This window comes from Alligator sinensis, unplaced genomic scaffold (genome assembly GCF_000455745.1).
Source record: "Alligator sinensis unplaced genomic scaffold, ASM45574v1 scaffold678_1, whole genome shotgun sequence".
Classification (NCBI taxonomy): domain Eukaryota; kingdom Metazoa; phylum Chordata; order Crocodylia; family Alligatoridae; genus Alligator; species Alligator sinensis.
Window position 1 is genome coordinate 2,185,951 of NW_005842006.1, and position 16,909 is coordinate 2,202,859.

The 16,909-nt window shown below is 38.3% G+C and overlaps 1 protein-coding gene across 7 annotated transcripts in view; it reads right to left on the minus strand.

Annotated features, from left to right (window-relative positions):
* Positions 1 to 16,909, minus strand: part of ROCK2 (Rho associated coiled-coil containing protein kinase 2) — a 167,361-nt gene that overhangs the window by 32,238 nt on the left and 118,214 nt on the right. For all 7 annotated transcript variants that reach the window (XM_025201837.1, XM_025201832.1, XM_025201833.1 and 4 more), the window contains 14 exons: positions 16,544 to 16,635; positions 15,543 to 15,702; positions 14,846 to 14,909; positions 14,347 to 14,358; positions 11,948 to 12,027; positions 11,560 to 11,608; positions 10,592 to 10,727; positions 10,319 to 10,410; positions 9,800 to 10,046; positions 9,397 to 9,503; positions 7,893 to 8,052; positions 5,483 to 5,643; positions 4,857 to 5,041; positions 1,594 to 1,663 (listed from right to left, as the gene is read on the minus strand). In XM_025201837.1, coding sequence (XP_025057622.1) covers positions 1,594 to 1,663; positions 4,857 to 5,041; positions 5,483 to 5,643; positions 7,893 to 8,052; positions 9,397 to 9,503; positions 9,800 to 10,046; positions 10,319 to 10,410; positions 10,592 to 10,727; positions 11,560 to 11,608; positions 11,948 to 12,027; positions 14,347 to 14,358; positions 14,846 to 14,909; positions 15,543 to 15,702; positions 16,544 to 16,635 — 1,615 coding nt within the window. The remainder of the gene's footprint in view (positions 1 to 1,593; positions 1,664 to 4,856; positions 5,042 to 5,482; positions 5,644 to 7,892; positions 8,053 to 9,396; positions 9,504 to 9,799; positions 10,047 to 10,318; positions 10,411 to 10,591; positions 10,728 to 11,559; positions 11,609 to 11,947; positions 12,028 to 14,346; positions 14,359 to 14,845; positions 14,910 to 15,542; positions 15,703 to 16,543; positions 16,636 to 16,909) is intronic.

Here is a 16,909-nt window from a genome sequence, read left to right on the forward strand (position 1 = left end):
GGGGGGGGTTTGGAAATTGAGGCCCCCCATGCTGGGGAGAGGCTTGGGCTGCTGCCCAGCCAGGCAGTGGATGGGGCTTGGGGCCAGGGGCTGCAATGCAGGGTCACAGGACCCTGGAGGGGAGCGGGACAGGGCCATGGGCAGCTTGTTCGGGGGTGGACTGGGTGGGCTCCCCACTGCTGTGTGCACTCCCAGGGGGCAGGGAGGACCCGTGCTCCCTAGATCTGTATGTGGAGCATGGGTGGGCTGCCCGCTGTGGGTTTGGGTTCCCGCCCTGCTGCACTCCCCTAGGGCCTCTGCAGCCCCGCATGCGAGACCCGGCACTGCAGGGAACAACAAAGCCACGCAGGGATCTCCTTGCCGCTGCAAGCTCCCACACTGCACTGGCAATGCATCCTCCAGGCGTGGGGGCAGCAGGGGAAGCAGTGCAGGGTTGTGCCACTCACTGCAGCCTCACATGCAGAGGATGTGTCGCCAGGGCAACATGGAGCTTGCAGTGGCAAGCAGCTTTCCTGTGCAGCTGCAAGCTGCCCTGCAGGGCCATGTCTCACCCACCAGGTTGTGGAGGCCCTGGGGGAGGTCAGCAGGGCAGGAGCCCAAGCCCACAGCCATGCCCACACCATACACAGATCTGGGGGGCGCAAGTCTCCCCTGCCCTGGCAATGTGTCCTCCACATGCAAGGCTGCAGTGATCAGCACAACCCCGTGATGCTTCCCCTCACACACAGAGGATGCATTGCCAGGACAGCACAGAGCTCACCGTGGCAAGGAGATCCCCATGCAGCTCTGCTGTTCCCTGCAGTGCCAGGTCACACATGCTGGGCTGCAGAGGCCCCACAAGAGAGCAGCAGGGAAGGAACCCGAGCCCGCACCTACCCCGTGGGCATATCTGGGGGGTGTGGGTCCTTGTTGCCCTCCGGAAGTGCACGCAGCAGCGGGCAGCTGGCTCCCCCAACCTGCGCCCGCAGCAGGCAGGCAGCAGGCAGTGTGGGGTTAGGGGGAGCCGGGCTCCATGGGGCAGACAACTACAGACCTGGATCCCTGGTCCTGTAGCCCTGCCAGCTGGGGCCCCCTCCAGCAAGTCTGATGAGGGGCAAGGGGCACCGAGGGAGGGGGGGGGTGGAATGTAGGGGGGCTTTTATTTTAATCATGGATTTGGGGTTTTATCAGAGAATTTGCAATTTTTTTATCAGGGAAAACCAGGATCCCTGATTATGAGACTTGAAAAACCTGAGCAAATGTTTAAACTATTGAGCAGTAAGATCAAAGGAAAAATTAGTTAGTATTTTCCTCTGAACATCCAATGGGAGGAATGGACCCCTTGCAAGAGCAGGGATATTTCTTGTGTTCCCCAGTACAAGCTCTTCCCCTTCCTTCTTTAGGCTACTCATCACTTGCAATCAAATCAAGTCTCCCAGAAGAGAAGCCAGGGTTGGGGGCACTGATCTGGACACAGGTGACTAAAGAAAGATAACAAGAAGCCCTTTTCAACTCTACATTTATAAAAAAAGAGCTAAAGCCTAATGCTCTGGGGGAAATGTGAAAGATGATATGGTCCTTAAAGAATGGAAAGGGGTAATCAATAATACATACTGAGAAATATTGTTCAGCTTCAAGCTGGTCTTGAAGCTCTTTCATTTGTCCATCTGCATCTTGACGTTCCCTGTAAAGTCAAAAACAATTCTTTTAAGAACAGTGTTTGCGCTTTTATGAGTGTGTACATATACATATAGATAAACTGTATCCCTGTCTTACTATTCCCTTACTAAGGTATGGTCCACATCAAATCCTGAGGATTTTACTGGTCATTAGCAAGGTTTTTTTTCTTTTCAACATATACAGCTGTGGATACAGCTTTCTCCTCTCTTTAGGGATTAGTTAGTGATCAGTCAAACTATTCCATGGTTTTGCCAGAAAGAGAACTAAAGCAAACAATTAACATCTCTCATTTTCATGTTCACACTGATGTTTGAGGGGTTTCCCCGTGCGAACTGAAGGGCAAGGCACGGAAGTGCTACATGCCCAATTTGTGGTGCCATACAAACAAGCCACAAAGATATTCCACATTTTTGGGGAATAACTTTGTGGCTGCTTTGATATTTTATGGCTACATAAATCAGATGAATGTGTAACATAGACTGTTTACAGTGTGAGTAATACTTTAATTGCACCATAATTGTAACATGTGCCAGAGGCCCAATAAGTCAACACCCTTTTGTGCTACGGTGAAGTTCCTGTTTCTGCCAGGAACAGCTTTGTGATACATCTACCAAATTTTTAGCTCAGGAAAGTGCTCATCTGGTCACTCAACTTATAGCACTAACAAGGGAGTTTGTAACATTACAAATATAACATTTATCCATGGCCAGAGATGATTCATTTGAAGTCATGCCAGAGCCAGGAATAGAAATGAGCCTCCTTTGGCACCTTGCTAGCTTTGCTTTTTCAGTCACAAGGCTGTTCTTGATCTACTACAAATTGATAACTATAGTAACTACAAAAGGTATCAATTAATATACAAAACATCACCAAAGATGTTGGTCTTCTTATTTTAGCATCATTTTAAAGATTCCTTTCAGATTAGGGGTACCTAATTAATATTAGTAAAATCTTTACTTTAAAGATGCAAGACATTCTAAGTACTTCAAAGAGCTAACATAACTCATATACTAAGACTCAGTCTATTTAAATACTCTTTTACACACAATCTATACATATGATCTCTGAACTATTTAGCTGAAAATTCAGCAGACCTGTGTTACCATTTTTAAAGTCTTACTCCAGTGTAACCTTTCAGGGACAGTTAATGTCAACCAGCTTTCCATTTCATTCAACTTGCAGTGTTCCCTTATGCACTCATACTGTCTATTTTTGGAAAACAGCATTTAGATTAGCTTACTACTTAATATAAAGTTTTATCCTTGAATCCCTCCCTACATGTGGTTATGAAATTATTTTCTATTTCCTAGCTACTTATGGTAGAAACTATGACCTCAATCCTATTCAGCCTCTAAGGGCTGGCCCTTAAACGGTTTGTAAGTGTTGAAAACTTCAAGTGCAATCCTACTCCACCCATTCAGAGTCCCTGGAAAACCCAGCCAAATACAAACTGCTCTTGAAAACTTCCAAGGATGCAGATTCCACAATTTCTCTAGGTAGCCTATTCTAATGCTTGATCACTCTCATGGTCAGAAAGTTTCTCCTAATCTCCAACCTAAATTTCCCATACTGAAACTTGAGGACATTGCTCTTAACCCTAGACCCTATGGCCACAGAGAAAAGCCATTCTCTATCCTCTATAAAACTGCCCTTCAGGTATTTAAAGACTTATCAAATCCCCTCAGTCTTCTCTTCTTCAGACTGAATAACCCTAGTTCTTTTAGCCCAGGGGTGGGCAAAATGTAGCCTGCGGGCTGCATGCAGCCCGCCAGGCCATTTGGTCTGGCCCACGGGGCCCCTAAAAAATTTAGAAAATTAATATCTATCTGTCCCCGGCTGCCTGTCATGCAGCCCTCGCTGGTTGCCAAAACTCAGTAAGAGGCCCTCCACCCAAAACAACTGCCTGCCTCTGTTTTAGCCTGCCCTCATAAGTCTTGCCTTCCAAGTCCCTAATCAGTTTTGCTGCTCTGCACTGAATTCTTTCCAATCTGTACGCAACCTTCTTGAAGTGTGGGTCACAACACTGGACACAGTACTCCAGGTAAGACCATGTTAGCACTTGAATAAAGTGCAAGAATCACATCCCCTGATTTGCAAATGACGTATCTGCTAATACAACCCAGTATGCTGTTGGCCTTTTTTTGCAATAAGGCCACACTGTTGCCTTATATACAGTCTATAGTCTATTGTAACTCCATCTTGTTTGTTCTTTGTACAAATCTTGCATTCCTTTACACTTGGGGCCTATCCATTTAACAAAAAGAATAGAGGAAGCCCTCAGACCTCTCCTGTATCTCAGGTGTTAGCAATATTTTGCTACCAAGGGCCACTGATTGCAACTCAACTCTGTCATGGGTTGCAAATGTTTGTTCCCTCTCTGCTGGTAACATATAAAGGGTTAAATTGGGGGTGTCAGACAAAAACAAGAGAGAGGGCTGGGCAGTCAGCAGATGTTGCTGATTTTAGTCTATTCCTCTGCAGGTGGAAAGACACTGGGGACATCCTCTTTGCTGCTCAGGATGCTGCAGGCAGAGGGAATAGACCAAAAGTAGTAAGCAACAGGACCCTGGAGAAGCCTTTTCTATTGCTCAGACCTTGCACAGGCCAGATATGATCTCTTAGCAGCCCAGATGTGGTCCATGGTAGAGTCGTAACTTGGTAGTTAAGCCATTTGCCTGACAAGTGGTAGAATGGGAACAGTATATCCCATAGGTAGTCCACTACACAACAAGCTCCAGAGGCACATAATGCTGCCTGCTGCCAGAATAGGAAAGCTATGCACCTCTGCAGGCAAAAAAGGATCAGCCTCTGGAGGCAAACTAGGCTGTCACAAAGAATGAGAACATTCTGCGTCTCCCTGGGCAGAAAAGGATCACTCTCCTGAGGCGAGATGCACATTTAAATATCTAAAAGATGGAATAGGAGCTGAGCTTCTCACTTATTATGCAGCTATACTCTGCCCAACTCACTGGGGACTGATGTCATCAGGCTATTAAGTACCTCTGTAATACAACAAATAGCAAACAGCAATTATTTGTAATTATTAGATTCAACACTGCAGGAAAGTGTATTGATAGAGTCAATTCTATACGGCAAATATTTAAAATAAATATGGTTCTAAATTTTTGCAGAAAATGAAAGTACATTAGTGTGTCTACAAAAAACCCAAAAAGATATTTTGGTGCAATTCTGCTTACTTGCGGAGTTCATTATTTTGCTTTTCCAAGCTCAGTTTGATTTCCAGGAGATGGTTATTCTCTTGTTTTAGCTGCTTTTCTGACATTTTTAATGAGTTGACTTGTTGCGTTTGCATCTTTAAGTCATTCTGTGTGAGGCAGCGTTTCTGTGTTTCCTGTTCTATTTTTAATGTTAAGTTTTTGATCTGCAAAACAAATCAATTCTTATTTGTACCTAGAGGAATTTACAACCCATGTAGCAAAGTGAGTCTTAAAACGGTATTTATATTTGTATGATGGTCTACTTTTTAAAAATACATTATTGCACATAATGCAGATGTCCTTTTTGAAAGCAAAGGATCAATAAATTCTAAATGCAAAGAAAAAAAACAAGCTCTTTGCCCCAGCATTACACAATTTTAGATTCTATATGAAAAACTCTTACATAATTTGAGTGCTTAGAAAAATAAAGCTTAAACTAGGAGGAAGTTTTCCCACCAGTGCAGATATTTTTACTGTTATTTTAAGTAGCAAATATTTATAGATACTGACCAAAATTAAGAGCCATAACTAAACTGAGCACTAATACAAGCTTTTCAATCATCAAAAAGGTTCCAAATCAGACTACTGATACAAATATAACTTACTTCTTCATTTAATTTATCCTTTTGCTTCAGGAGTTCATTTATTTTCTGCTGTGATTGTTTGAGATCACAGTCCAACATTGAACACCGCTTCTCAACTTCTAACATGCAGTTTTCTACTTTTTGCTTTGAAACTCTTTCTTCCAAGAGTTTCTTTTCCATTTCTGTGAAATAAGATCATTACGGTTAAGTCAATGCAAGTTGTGAGCATTCAACATTTCTAAAAAATTGGGACCCTTGGTTAGGTTCCTAACTGTGGCCAAATGTAAAAACCTTGTGTCTCTTCAGTTTAAAATACTGTGGGGTGTTTTGGCATTAAAGGTGAAATGAAGTATTAATTAAATTGATAATTAAGGATGTATACGCCTTTAAAACTAAAGAGGGTTTTTTGTAAAACTAGTACACAAATACTGGTCAGTTAGCTCACAGCTGAATGGATGAATTGAAAAGCATTTTCAGAATGTCTCATAAACCTCCTACTGATTGTCAGCTATTTTCTACTTTTCTGCTCTGGGACAAGTTCCAGCTCATCTGCAACCCATCCTCAGTCTTAGAACCTGATTTTTTTTTAAAGGTGTTCTCTTTGCTACATACACACTGCCCAAACTTTTTCATATGCTGTTTTTTGCTATCCTAGTTTGGAATCAACTGTAGACTATAATTTCAACTGTCCAGCAATCTGTTGTATTAACTGAACTGCATGTTACTACTGAATCATCATTATTCTTGCTTTCTGAATATCTGCAAGCCTAGGCTCAAATTTTTTTTATTCACATTCTTAGTTTTTCAAACTAATGCACTGGCTTACAACTAAAAGGGGTAAGAAAGCTGTTCTTATCACAAATTGACTGAATGATCACTGATATTTGCACACATTGTCCTCATAGCTTAACATTATGTATACATTTGATTTCACTAAAGATGTAAAATGTGTAAGTTAAAAGGTTTTTAGACCCCCTGATGATGAGCATAGTTTAAGAAAGAAAATATTAAAACAGAGCTAGCTGCATCATCTTCAAACTTTCAATTAAAAATACTGTTTGGAGTTCTTTTTCACTTTGCCAAGTTAACTGGGCTTTATTTTTTCATGCTGCATTTCTGCTTCATGCTGCATTTTTCCCCCAGCCAAAATAAATCAGAACCATTTCCAGGAACAGGGCAAGAGAAAAAAGACATCTTTTGTCCATATTAAAAAAATCTAACAAACTGCGTTTTGGGGGGTTTTTTTAGCTTTGCAGCCCTAAGTTTTGGAGCTTGAACCTGAAATTTGGCAAGGAGCCTGCCTTTTTGAGAGACACGTCTTGTCATACACAAAAAAAAAATCCCCCCACCTCCCCTCCTATCCTGAAAAATGCAGTTCATATAAGCAGTTCCTCCTTCAGGAAGCTGGAACATTAAAGCCAGGAAAACAGCCCCACAACAGCTGTGGTCAATCAGGATAACGTCAAAGAATGTATTGGAGGTGCTTGTGAAGAGAAAGTGGATGAAGAGTTTTCAGTTTTCTGGTATTAAGCGGATATATTTTATCTGGTCATCAATTTCTGCAGCATATAATGTACTGTTTGTTCTCCAGAAGTTCCTACACAACCTTGGTGTAGCATCCATAAGAAGGACTTCAAGATCAATAGCAAACAACAGGGTGGTGCTGGCAACATGAAAAGTGGGACAAGATTGTACATGATATGTGAAAAATAAAAAGTCAGAGTTACAGTTGCTGTTCCTTTTCAATGAGTGCAGTTGCTTTGAAATGAGCAGATGGTGTACATCAGTGGTCTCCAACCTTTAAGTAGGAGATAATCTTTGGCATTTAAAAGCAACCCAAGATCTACCGTGCACCACTGTACCCCCCCACACCCCCCAGCAGGTTAATCTGTGGAGAAGGAAGGGGATGCTGATCAAGGCAGAGCAAGAAAAAACTTATTTGAGGGCACGCCTCCCCAGCAGGTAAGTCCCACTCGGCTGGGCCCCACTCAACTTACCCCTGCTCCTGCCTCTGTGGCACTGTCCCTCACCGTGGGGCCCTCGATCTAACCCCCACCCCTCCCCTCCCCAACAGATTGACCTGCTGGGCTGGGGCACGTGCATGAACGCACACAGGCACTCAGCCCTCCACCCCAGCCTCGGATCAACTCCAAGAGGCTCTGAGATCTACTGCAAGAGGCTCCAAGATCTACTGGTGCATTGAGATCCACTGGTTGGTAACTGCTGGTGTACATCCACAGGCTGTATGATGGATATTTAAAATCACCAGTGGAAACAAACAAGTGGAAAAATGGCAGAAGTGCAGGGTATGGCCACTCAGTGTTTGGAGACTTAGAAATGTTCATTTTTGTCATTTACCCTTTCTTATCATAATGTAGTACATTGCTGTTGATCAGTAACTCCTAGGCCCCATTTAACATAATACACACACCTTTCATGGCTTCTGATTTTGCTTCTTCAATAGATTCATAAATCTTATTTTTGTCTGCTAATCGTGCTTTTGTAGCTTTATGTTCAGCTTCTTCCTGTTCCAAGTTCTGTTGCAAAACTTTGAATTTGTATGTCATGTCTATTTCCATGTTGTTCTTCTCCTGTTAAAAGTACAGGAAAAAGGAACTGACTTATTTGACAAAACAACTGTATATCACGCTAAGGTAAAAACAATGTATGGATAATAACAATGTAGAGCTCAACTGAAATGCTGGATAGTTTATTAACAGTAGAAGACCCAACCTACACTAAAGGAGCTGACATGTTAATGTCTGAATCCCACAGTTGTGTTTTTTTACGTGGATACAATGAGGCTCTGCACAATTCCCATTTCCATACAGTTGTGTTAATACACTGGGAACAGTTTAGTTTTCTTTAAAATAAAGCAAAATATAATATAACAGAAGATTGTACAGCACTATAGTTTCCCATGGTTCTTTACAAAGGTTGAAAATAAGATGGTTGCCAGTAAGAATCCCAGAGAAAAGGAAGAGTGAGGAAAAAGGCAATAATGCCTATGCTACAGCAAGTGAAAAAAATGTTGAGAATTTTAAATAGGGACTACAATGTTAACTTTGGTGTGTTTTCAGTCTGCATGACAGAACACTAAGTTAATCCATAAAACTATAAAAATTTAACTGATAAAAAGAAAAGAAAAATTATATTGTCATTACAATATGCTGTGAAAAATGCAGCAATAGATTACTGGCCTGAATAATGAAAAAGTTAGTCAATTTTTACACCAGATTTAATTTTAATTTCTCAAGGTGTTGCCAATAATATTGACAAAGAAAGGTAAACTTCCAAGCGGGACACAGAAGTTCAGATTTTACCAGATGGATTCATTCATTCAAACAGGAAAAAAGGGCCAAAGAAAGAAACAAGAAAATATCTGTAATTTGAAATAGGTTTTCCTTTGGTGAATTAACAAAAGGGGAAAAGGTGATGAAGTGTACTATATGCATACTTATATATTTCTTTCCCTGCTAAAAATATATTCCCACAATATGCATTTGACTAATAAGGACATTTTAATTGCCATGCACTGGGATTTTTTAACGTAATTTATCTGTGTACTAGGAGAAAAGTAATGTAACTTGTTGGTGGTAGGGAGGAGAGTTCAAAAGTAGCATCCACCACTGTGTCGGCTGACCATACTGCCACAGCAGCAGCTGGTGCTGCCCAGTGATTCATGGCTGCCCTGATTGCAGAACCGCCCTGCTATGCCTCTTTATGAGAATAAATTGAATGTATTTCTCTATCTTAAGGTGAAATATATTGATTAATGGCACCTGGTGAAAATTCTTTAAAGAGCAGCAAATGAAGGAAAAGAGAAACCAATTAACATATAAGTAGCAATGCAGGCTGATCAAATTTGGCACCTGAAGATGCCATTTTACCTTTCATAATGCAATCCAGTTATACGTGTTTTAAGCAATAGTTACCTTTTCCAAATCTGTAAGCTTCTCCTCCAATTGCCTCTTCTCCATTTCCATTTTGGCTAGTGTGCTCTTTCCAGTTTTTACTTCTTCTTCCAGGCCAGATATTCGACCTAAAAATATCCAAAACATCAACTAGCCAGAAATAAACAGTGAAACTGCTTCACAACTAACCTATTACAATTTATCAGTTAAGAAATTGTAGCTATTAAAAAATGTCCATTTTCTAGTTGATTGGAAGTTCTTAGCAACACTTTGTATTGACTGATGATGTTTCCCCCTCTCAAAATTTCAGCTTGTACATCTTACTAAATTAGTTACAAAACCCATTTCAAATAATACCACTAAAACCTGTTGCACTTCTGAAACTTGAATCAATGCATAATTTCAGACGTATCTGTTGAAGTACCTTGCAGATCGCTAATAATCTCAGATCCATGGCTTCGATCTCGTCTTTCTGATTCTAAAGCTGACTGAAGATTGAGGAAGTCCTTCTCAAGTTTGAGTTTAGCATTCTCTAGCATGCAGTGTTTATCTTGCAGTTCACGATTATTAGCTTCCAACTGCTGGATCTGTTTTGTACTTTCTGTCTGATTCTTCCTTAACCTGGCTGCAGTATCAGACTCTGTACGCAGCAAAGCATTTGCTTCATCCAGCTAAGGGTTCAAAAAAACAAATTTCAGGCAATTAAAATTTAAAACTATGACAAGTATCTGTTAATCAACATGTTATATATCAAAGAAACAAGACAAAGATTGAAGTGATTTTAATATGACATTACTAAACCAAAGTGTAAGGAGTAATTTAAATTCTTAAAGAATTAAACATAAATCTCATGTAGAGTTCATATGCTAAGGACTTCAATCCTGAACTTCAATAACTTATTCTTGTGATTATAAAGTAACTCACATACTCAAATATAACTTGCCTGTCTTTGTAACTGATTGATTTTCTCGTTTGATATTTGAGAGTTTTGATTTCTCTTTTTCAAATCTTCAAGCTGGTCTTTCAAACTGTTCACTGTAAAAAAAAAATAAATAAATAAAATAAAATTATATATATAATATATTTATATATATAGCAGTGACCTCTACCATATTGATTAAAATGCCTTTAAAAAAAACTGATCCTTACAAACAACTTAGATATCTTATGTTAAAAGAATTCCCTTAAATCCTTTTTCAGATTCTGCTCCATATACCTTCATTTTCCAAATTGCGTTTTTTATCTGCTTCATATTCCGCTTTCCTCTGATACTCTGCATTCTTGTGCTGAAGAAGAGCCTTCTCTCTTTCTAGGAGTCTTAATGAAGATTCTACATTCTTCCTTGAGGTTACCTGGAAATATTTATATAATTAAGTTAAAAACAAAAGAGACATAGCTACACAGAAAATTGCTTTAAAGAACAGCTCACGGATTCCAATTAACTTACAAACAAACAAACGTGTATTGCATCTGTTTCCTATAAACATGTGGCATAATATTTCACAGCTGTTCTGGCAGTTGCATACAAACACAACAGGCAACAGAGAAATAACTATAGTAATAAAATGTTATTTCTGATAGGTCTGGATCCTTCAAAAGATCAGTAATGGAGGAGGTCCAACCTGAGCATGTCTTAGTAACAGCATTTGGCTGCTGACCTCTATCTGAAGGCTTTCAGTAGTTTAGAGTCAATTAATTTGGTGGTCTCCATCTAGTTTCTAGGGAACAAGCATGTACTGAACAAAAAACATCCGCAAAAATAAATGTGAAATTTCAGGAGAAATTATTAAATGGGCATGTACAGCTTAGCTGTAATGGCCCCCCCAGAGGTGGTCCCAACATATTTGTACTGAACCAGAGGAATGCTTGAATTGCTGCAACCTGTACTAGGATCTGTTCTATGGAAAGAGAATTTCTGCCTACACTGTTATTACTCCTGCATCTTAAACTGCTATTAACTTCATAAGAATTTAAATCCTACTTTGTCCTCCAAAGTAATGGGATAGCATAGAAGTCATCATACTCTTCTTTCACCAAGATATTACAATATGGGCAACTTCTTATGCTAATGGTACTGTTATAGTTCCACTGTTACTTAATTGCAAAACTGTGTCCCCAGGAAAAGAAAAATAAAATTAAATACTTCACACATGCACTTAAATCAAGAAAAATACATCAATTTACCTCTTCATCTAGTTCTTTCACAATCTTCTCTAAACGAGCATTAGTAGACCTAAAGAATTTGAAAATAAATATAGGAAAAAAAAGCATCAGTTATAATAAAAAACAATAATATGGATGTTTCTTGTGTATTTTGTATAGTTGATACTGTTTTAGATAAGCAACAGAAGGATGCAGGGGAAAAAATCATCATTTGAATAAAAGAGGTAACCTCATCTAAAAAGATGAAAAAAGGGTGGCAGAAGTCAGATGACTTAATTTTTTTTCGAATGAAGTCTGTTTTTTGAAGCTGGGACCCTTAAAATACACTTTACTAAATTTGAAGTTTTCAAACAGGAAAACTATTGAAGTGTTTATTAGTGAAGCAAATAAGACACTGAAACATTCTTACCTGTACTTCAGTTCTAATTCATCTTTGGCCTGTGCTTCATTGTTGAGCTGCTCTTCTAACTTGTTTAGCTTTTTTTGAAACTGCAAATTGTCAGAAAAAGCATGGCCGACATGTAAAATACTGGACCATAAAAATGAGTCTAGATCAGTTAAAGAAACAGGATGGATAAGCAATGAAAAATGAGTACCACCATGCAGATAAATAAAAATTCTCAAGCAGTCACAAGCTCTAGACTGAGAAATAAAAATACATTTCTGCAAAATATTAACTTGATCCTTCATGAAGATATCCATAGTAACAAAACTTGTTGCATGTAGTATTAAAATAAATCTAACCACCACAGAATTATATGCCGCAGATGGTAAGCCACAAAAAGTTCTACAGAAAAAGAATGTTGTTTCTGGCTGCTGCCTTTATTCTTTCTAACCTCAGCCCACTGGATCAGATTCTTTGGATTCTCCAAGTAAGCTAAATAAGGCATATGATCAAAATGGATGACATTTTAAGAATACCACTGAGCATGCTCAGAGGGTTTACGTTATGAAAAAAGGTGAAAATATTTAGGACAACATTTGCCTAATGTCCCTATAACATTTGGGAAAACACAGTATAGCCGGCATCAAACATTAAAAAAATAAAACAAATACAAATAAAAAATAAAATAGAAATAAAATAATCATCATCATTAGTCAGTCCTGCAAAACATGTTAAATTGATTTCAAATGACTTCAGAGCACCATTGTCTGTTGTGCTTTTGGACACTGAAGGTTCATTCTTTCCAACTTCTCTGGAACCATGAGGGCTAGAATTTTTTTTTTTTAATGAGGTGTGTCCTGGTCATGGTTACAAGACTCTAGAAATGGAGGCTTTACAACAGCCATGGAATATTGGGAGATTTGTAAGAAAGAGTTGACAGAACTGAATATAGTTTTTTACTAAACTGAAATCTTCAAGTCAGAAATATATTTGCTGTTTTTCAATCTAGAACTGAACAGATGGTGTGGATGTTGCACTATAAACACCACTGAAGAATTCAGCTGAGACAGCATGCTATCTTCAATATCTATAACTTATTTTAAAAAGGAAACACAAAACCTTCTAACGTGTGCATTAATGACAGAAAGGAAGTATAGAGGTAGAGGTTAATTAAAAACTGTGGCCTAGATAACCTTCACATAAATTTTTTGGACTTGCCCGCATGTATCCTGAGATTCTTTGTAGCTTTTAAGTTTAAAAAAAAAATATATAAAAACAACCCCCCCTCCCCCCCCCCAAAAAAAAAAAACCCAGCAGATTGACAAAATGTTTAGTTAATGAACAAAGTCTGGGAAACACCCTTCTTGTCAACACGGTGGCAGAAAGGGATCTTGAAGTCATTGCTGACTCCTGGCTAAGTCCCATCATCATCACTTCAAGAGGGATATGGCTAAGCTTGAGAGGGTCCAGAGGAGGGCCACTCACATGGTGAAGGGGCAGTGGGGCAGGCCCTGCAAGGAGAGGCTAAAGGGCCTAACCTATTCAGCCTCCACAAGAGAAGGCTGAGAGGAGATCTAGTGGCTGTTTACAAACTCACCGGGGGGCCAGCGAGAATTGTGGGAGGCTCTGTTCCCCTGGGTACCACCCGGGGTTACTAGGAATAACGTCCACAAATTGTTATAAATAAGGTTCAGGCTGGACATCAGGAGACATTACTTTATAGTTAGGGCTGCCAGGCTCTGGAATGGGCTCCGAAATGAGGTGGTACTCTCTTCTACCTTGGGGGTCTTCAAGAGGAGACTGGACAGATATTTGGCTGGGGTGATATGACCACAGCACCTAGTCCTGCCTGGGCCAGGGGGTTGGACCTGATGATCTGTTTAGGTCCCTTCCAACCCTAAGCACTATGAAACTATGAAAGTCATTTATTATTTAGTCACAGGTATTAAGATTACTAGTGTATAGCTTACTTATTTTGATGCATAAAATTTCGAACTTGGAGAAACTCTCCTGTACTAACAGTTTTATGCTTACAAGTGTTCTTTCACACATGTGAATGAAAATGAGCTTCCATGTTCTTGACAAATTAGTAATGAATCACTTGTATAAAATTTGGAGCTAAAAATCACAAACTTCCCTTAAAAATATATTTTGTGATGAAGAGTGTTACACATTAATTTGCAAAATAAAAAATAAACTAGCTGCCAAATAAGAACTGAAAAAAGTGTTCACTCACATATTCAGTTTTATAGAGTAGTATTTTATACTTCTTCATAAATGCAATTTTAAAAATTGTTTATTCACAGACTGCTCTTTTTACCATTAAACACTTAACCTAGTTAAATTGTTACAATATAATTCCATGCTAACACAAATAACGTAGCTACCTTCATTTCTTCCATAATTCAAGATACTGGACCTACCTCTTTGCTGTCCTGTAAAAGGAAAAATAGACATATTTTTATTGGCAAGAATTAAAATGACAAAAAACAAAAAACATTTCCTGCACACCTAACTCAAGTGTCATTACTCTTAATAAAATTTCACATTTTAACATACTTATTTTATACTTTGAAGAAATTTAATGGGAGCCTTATGCTGTAATTATAAGGCACACAATAGATTTACAAATATTTGTTATAACTTCCATAGGAAAACACATTTTCAAGACGGACCTAGACATATACAACCCTTGCAGTCATTACTACAAATGTTATTAATTCCACTATATTTTAATTTCTAACTGAAACTTATCCTTCTGTCTAAAATATACACTATTGAATAACTACTTGTAAATACAGACAAATAGACTAAAATTAAGCAAAACAATCTACATACAATATTCATACAATATTCACTCTTGAATGCAAGCCTTTTCTTAACAGACAGCAGAATAATTCAAACAGATATTAAAGCACTTGCCTCATTTTTGCTAAGTTGCATGGATTCATTTTCTCTACAAGACTGAGGATAGTCACTTAACAACCTGTTAAAAAAACCCAAAAACTAACTGTTATTCATGTTTTCATCAACTCTGGCAACCAAACCAATCAACTCATTTTAATCAATTCACTCAGGCCTTAATCTCTCCTGGGCTAGTCTTAGAATAAGGCCAGTTTTTTCAGTACAAGTTCTCTTCCTTTTCATTTGAATGCTCTCTTGACTAAAGGGAATGTTCAGACTTTTTCAGTTCAATGCAAGGTTACAATGAATATTTACAACAGTTGCATAATGACAAACATGATGATATATACAATTACAAATTAAAGAGACACAGCTTTTACACAATATGCCTTAGCTGAATACTCTTTCCAAAATTACTACTCCAAGAAAAGTGAGCTATAACCAGTCTAGATGTTAAAACACAAAAGCAGTTAAAATACTATAAATTTGCAGCATGTAGACACCAATGTCTAATCACATAAGTATCAAAGTATTCCCTCCCCACCAAATCAGAATATTTTGATAAATACTACTTAAACTCTGCATTTCAACACGAGGCACGTACTAATTATGGTACACTATACATAAATCAATTGTATATTTACAGCAAAAAGAGGAGGATGTAATAAGAATCTTCAAATATGTTTCTAAGGATGCATATTTTAATGTCACATACAAATTGTCTCTGTAGTAGGTAAATCCTATAAAAGGCAGCTGGTTTCCCACAAAGGCTTTGGGAATTGGAAAGGTTTCCACATCTCCTTTGTCATCCTCAATGTCATCAAAATTACTGCTGTCTATGTCACTGCTAAGTTCAGGTACCACAGGAGCAGCAGCTACAAAGAGGGAGAAAAAAGTCAGTTTCATAATAAAAATTCCACATCCCTAGTTGTAAATCCCCCCAAACCCAAAACATTTTATAATGCAATATAAACTGTGGCTTATAGTAGCTTGCTATACTATTCCATGTAGTAGACCAAATATTATGTATTATTAAAAATTCATTTCTTTGCAATGCCACATATGACCAAATATTTTTAAAAGCTCTAGAAACAAAAGCTCAACAAAAATGTATCAGTTTGCTAAGGCATGCAGGTTTTAATGAAAAAGCATACATTTTTAAAACATCTACATTTTTGGTCAGCGACTAAATCCCAGTCTTTGTTTAAGTATTTTAATAAGTTTCAGCAAATGTTGGATTAAAGTAGTTATGATCAAACTGGTAAATAAGCAGTTGATTTTATCTATGGCAACTGAATTCAAACTGCCTTAAACTATATACATAAAGTAGTATACTTAGAGAATGTTAATTTATAAGATAATGGGACTTTTACCTTTAGGAGGTAGGCAAGTTAGGATAAGTAGAACTGAATATATGCATATTTGTAAAAATACTAAAAGCTCAAAGAAATAAACACAGTGCTTTGCAGCATGGAAATGTGTACTTATAATAATTATGCTTTTAGTATAAACAGGAATGACCGGTTTAAAAAACAAAACAAAAAGTTGCTTATGCAAAACTCAGGTAAACAGAAAAAAATACTTTACAAATAAAATACTAACTTTACAAAAATGTTGTCTTTTTCATTTTTAATTACACATTTAATGTATTAGGAATTGGTTTATGCAAATATTGAACATGATAAAAAAAATAAAGTTTTAGCTTAAACTACTTACTCTCTCGAATATTATCCCAGTTCCACTGATCACTCTCAAAGAAAGGGTGCTGTTTAATTTCTTCTACCCCATTCCTCCCAAGTCGCACCTCCCTAAACATAGCAATTAACCCAATGTCAGGTTAGGAAAAACATCACTTCTTTTTGTTTAATTAACAGTTGTCTTCATGTAAAATGGCACAAAAATTTTAAAGCAAATGTTAAAGTGAGAGCAGTTGGTGAATGCTAACCTGAATTACATTAATAACCAATTGATTTCTCATACAAAGTGTCCCCAGTTTCTTAGGAGGCACTCTCCCTGCTAGTACTCAATTTGCAGTCTGCCACGTGGGGAGTAAAGCATTTTTCCACTGAGAGTCTGTGTAGA